The sequence below is a fragment of the Egretta garzetta genome, unplaced genomic scaffold (assembly GCF_000687185.1).
Source record: "Egretta garzetta isolate BGI_Z169 unplaced genomic scaffold, ASM68718v1 scaffold356, whole genome shotgun sequence".
NCBI lineage: Eukaryota > Metazoa > Chordata > Aves > Pelecaniformes > Ardeidae > Egretta > Egretta garzetta.
Window position 1 is genome coordinate 423,851 of NW_009260019.1, and position 3,106 is coordinate 426,956.

Sequence of the window (3,106 nt, forward strand, 5' to 3'; positions counted from 1 at the left end):
AGGAGCCCTCCGAGAGCGGCCTGGGCGTCGGGACCTCGGAGGCCGTGTCGGCGGACAGCAGCGACGCCGCCTCCGCCCCCGGCCCCCTCTCCCGACCGGATGACTCCGGCGTGGGCCAGAGCTCCGACAGCAGCGGGGTCTCCTTGGTAGGAGCTGATGGGAAAGGTGGGGCGGCACTCCACCGGGGTGGTAGGGGTAACTCTGGATCCGGGTCCTGAGAACTTCCCTGGACGTTGCTGAGCTTCAGGAGCCAGTTCTGTGGCTCCCCCCCCCCCGCAGGCGCTGTTATGCTACCGGTCAGGTGTCTGCTCGCCAATCCGAGGAGAACAACTCTCCTTGGCAGCAATAGCAGTCCTGGAGGTCCAGGGTCCCTGGCAATACCAAAGAAATTGCTCTGATGCCTTCCCTGGCAGTTCCGCAGTGATACGCCTGTGTCGGTTGCATACGCTGGCTCCCCCAAGGGCCTGGCCTGGCAAAGGTCTCTCAGCTGACCTCTTCTGGTCTCTTTTTTTATTTTCTCCAGGAAGAAGTGTCAGAGAGCAGCTCCAGCACAGATGCCATTCCCCGGATTTACCTACCTGATTCATCTTCCATTGCCCAGTCCACCTTGGTCTCTAGTGTCTCCACTGTGAGCCAGTCCATCATGGTCTCAGAGTCCCCACAAGTCCTGGTCCACTCCAGCGTCATCACTGATGGAGCCACAATCGTGTCAGACTCCACCGCATCCACTTCCTCGGACCTAGGTTCTGCCATCGACAAAATCATTGAGTCCACGATCGGGCCTGACATTATCCAGAGTGAGTGGGTGCTCCCAGCTACTCGTGTGCGCGGCAGACCTGCCCGCTCGCCCTCTGGAGTGCCCTGCATGCAAGCATCTTGGGGTGCTGGGGAAGGGAGCTGCTGCTGTGCCAGACCCTGGGAGGTGAGGGGGAAATACGTGCGTGTGTACGTACGCACCTCAGTCAGCGGGGGTTTCTCTTCTTGCCTTGCTGCAGCAGTTGGAGGGTTTGACACTCTCCCTCTGTCCAGCCACTCCTTCAGCCAGGGTGCCAGCAGCCCACGGCAGCCTCCGTCCCTGGAGCCAGACCTTCCTCAGCCCTTCCCACTTGTGTCTGAAGCTGGGAGAGCCCCAGTGACTATACAGTCCCCACATCTGGCAGTTACCACTGTCCTCTTTCTCCCAGGCTGCATTGCCGTGACCAGCGCAGAGGATGGTGGGGCAGAGACTACGCAGTACCTCATTCTGAAGGGCCCTGATGATGGTAAGGGCGCGCCCTGGGGCATCTGGTGGTGGCTGTCACTGCCCCCCAGCCTTCTGTGCGAGGGTGGGACCTGGTGTGGGTATCCCAGCTACATCGGCCACAGTGCCTGTACCAGAGTCCCCGTAGATGTGCTGACTGATGGGAGCTTGTTACTGAGCTCATGCTCAGCCCTGTGCCCCAGGTGTGGGTGCAGCCTGAATGCAAGTGAGGGTCTGCTCCTTGGCTGAGCTGGTTTTGGTGTTTCAGGTGCCCCCATGGTGTCCCAGATGGCCACCTCTGCTCTGGCCAATAGCTTGGCGATAGAAACGCAGTACCTCATTCTGCAGGGCCCTGATGATGGTAAGGGCGCGCCCTGGGGCATCTGGTGGTGGCTGTCACTGCCCCCCAGCCTTCTGTGCGAGGGTGGGACCTGGTGTGGGTATCCCAGCTACATCGGCCACAGTGCCTGTACCAGAGTCCCCGTAGATGTGCTGACTGATGGGAGCTTGTTACTGAGCTCATGCTCAGCCCTGTGCCCCAGGTGTGGGTGCAGCCTGAATGCAAGTGAGGGTCTGCTCCTTGGCTGAGCTGGTTTTGGTGTTTCAGGTGCCCCCATGGTGTCCCAGATGGCCACCTCTGCTCTGGCCAATAGCTTGGCGATAGAAGCTGTTGCTGATGGACCTACCTCCACATGCCTTGACCAGCCCGGCCCTTCAGACCCTTCTGAGCAGTTGGAGGTGCTGGAGCTGCCCACACAGGCAGATCAGGCCCGAGAGGTGGATGGTGGGGAGGAGCTAGACCAGCCAGACATGGAGACCCTGGAAGAGATGATGGAGGTGGTGGTGGTGCAGCAGTTCAAGTGCAAGATGTGTCAGTACAAGAGTGTCTCCAAGAAAACGCTGATCAACCACATGAAAGAGCGGCATTTCCAGCCAGGTGTGTGCTAAGGGCTGAGGAAAACTTACCTGACTGCAGATGAGCTCTGCTCTCTCCGCGGAAGAAATAAGGGGAGGAGTGTGAGTGTACGGACCTGGTCAGCAGGAGTCTGGTAAAGACTTCTTGTTCTGTTCTCTGTGGCAGTGGGTTCAGCTCTGGCTTTGAAGAAAGGACGTCCACGAAAGGGGGGATCTGCTCCAAAGACCGCAGAGGAGGATGTCCCAGAAGAAGAAGAAGATGATGATATCATGGATGCTGGTGCTATTGATGACCCTGAAGGTAGGACTTGTCCTCCCCCCATCTTACGTAGCTTAGTCTTTTCCCAGTCTTTCTCTGACATTTTGGGCCACTTAACCTCCAGAGGACAGTGACTATAACCCAGCTGAGGATGAGCCCCGTGGGCGACAGCCCAAGTACAGCCGCACTGTCCCCACATCCAGCGAGGAGAGGCCCCGGCGACGCCCGGGGAGACCCCGCAAGTTTCCTCGTCTGGAGGACATGCCCCAGGATGTGCCTGAAGGTGAGGGAAGCGGGAGGCAGCAGCCCTGTGCTGGGCTGGGGCAGGGAGCGGTATACGAACCCCCAGGAGCCCGCAGGGAGGGGGTGTGACTGAGCCGTACTGTGTTCTTTCAAGCAGGAGGGGAGGTGGAGCCCTTGGTGACATCCCAAAGCACACCGAGCCACGAGCTGCAGAACTCAGAAGCAGCCAGTTCCTCCGGCCTGGAGAATGGGACCATCGAGAGCCTGGCAGAGCCCAGCATCAGCCAGTCCGATTCTGAGAACAAGGACCCTTCCTCCAACACCGGCCCCGAGGAGGCAGACATCATCCCCAGGAGGCGAGGGCGGCCCTCCCGCCGCTTCCTGGGCAAGCAATACCGCAAGTACATGGGGCGCAGGTGAGGAGTGTGTGCCGAGCCAGTGCCGGGCCC

The 3,106-nt window shown here is 59.9% G+C and overlaps 2 protein-coding genes across 2 annotated transcripts in view; both read left to right on the plus strand.

The window, feature by feature from the left end:
- The window catches only part of LOC118452496 (zinc finger protein 335-like), a gene marked incomplete at its 3' end in the record, with an annotated part of 5,178 nt that extends 3,605 nt beyond the window's left edge, over positions 1-1,573 (plus strand). The window contains exons 2-5 of the mRNA XM_035896145.1: positions 3-146; positions 524-797; positions 1,185-1,262; positions 1,509-1,573. Coding sequence (XP_035752038.1) covers positions 3-146; positions 524-797; positions 1,185-1,262; positions 1,509-1,573 — 561 coding nt within the window. The remainder of the gene's footprint in view (positions 1-2; positions 147-523; positions 798-1,184; positions 1,263-1,508) is intronic.
- ZNF335 (zinc finger protein 335) overlaps positions 1,574-3,106 on the plus strand; it is a 10,524-nt gene continuing 8,991 nt past the window's right edge. The window contains 5 exon segments of the mRNA XM_035896147.1: positions 1,574-1,601; positions 1,848-2,177; positions 2,322-2,456; positions 2,539-2,697; positions 2,815-3,073. Coding sequence (XP_035752040.1) covers positions 1,856-2,177; positions 2,322-2,456; positions 2,539-2,697; positions 2,815-3,073 — 875 coding nt within the window. The 5' untranslated portion in view covers positions 1,574-1,601; positions 1,848-1,855.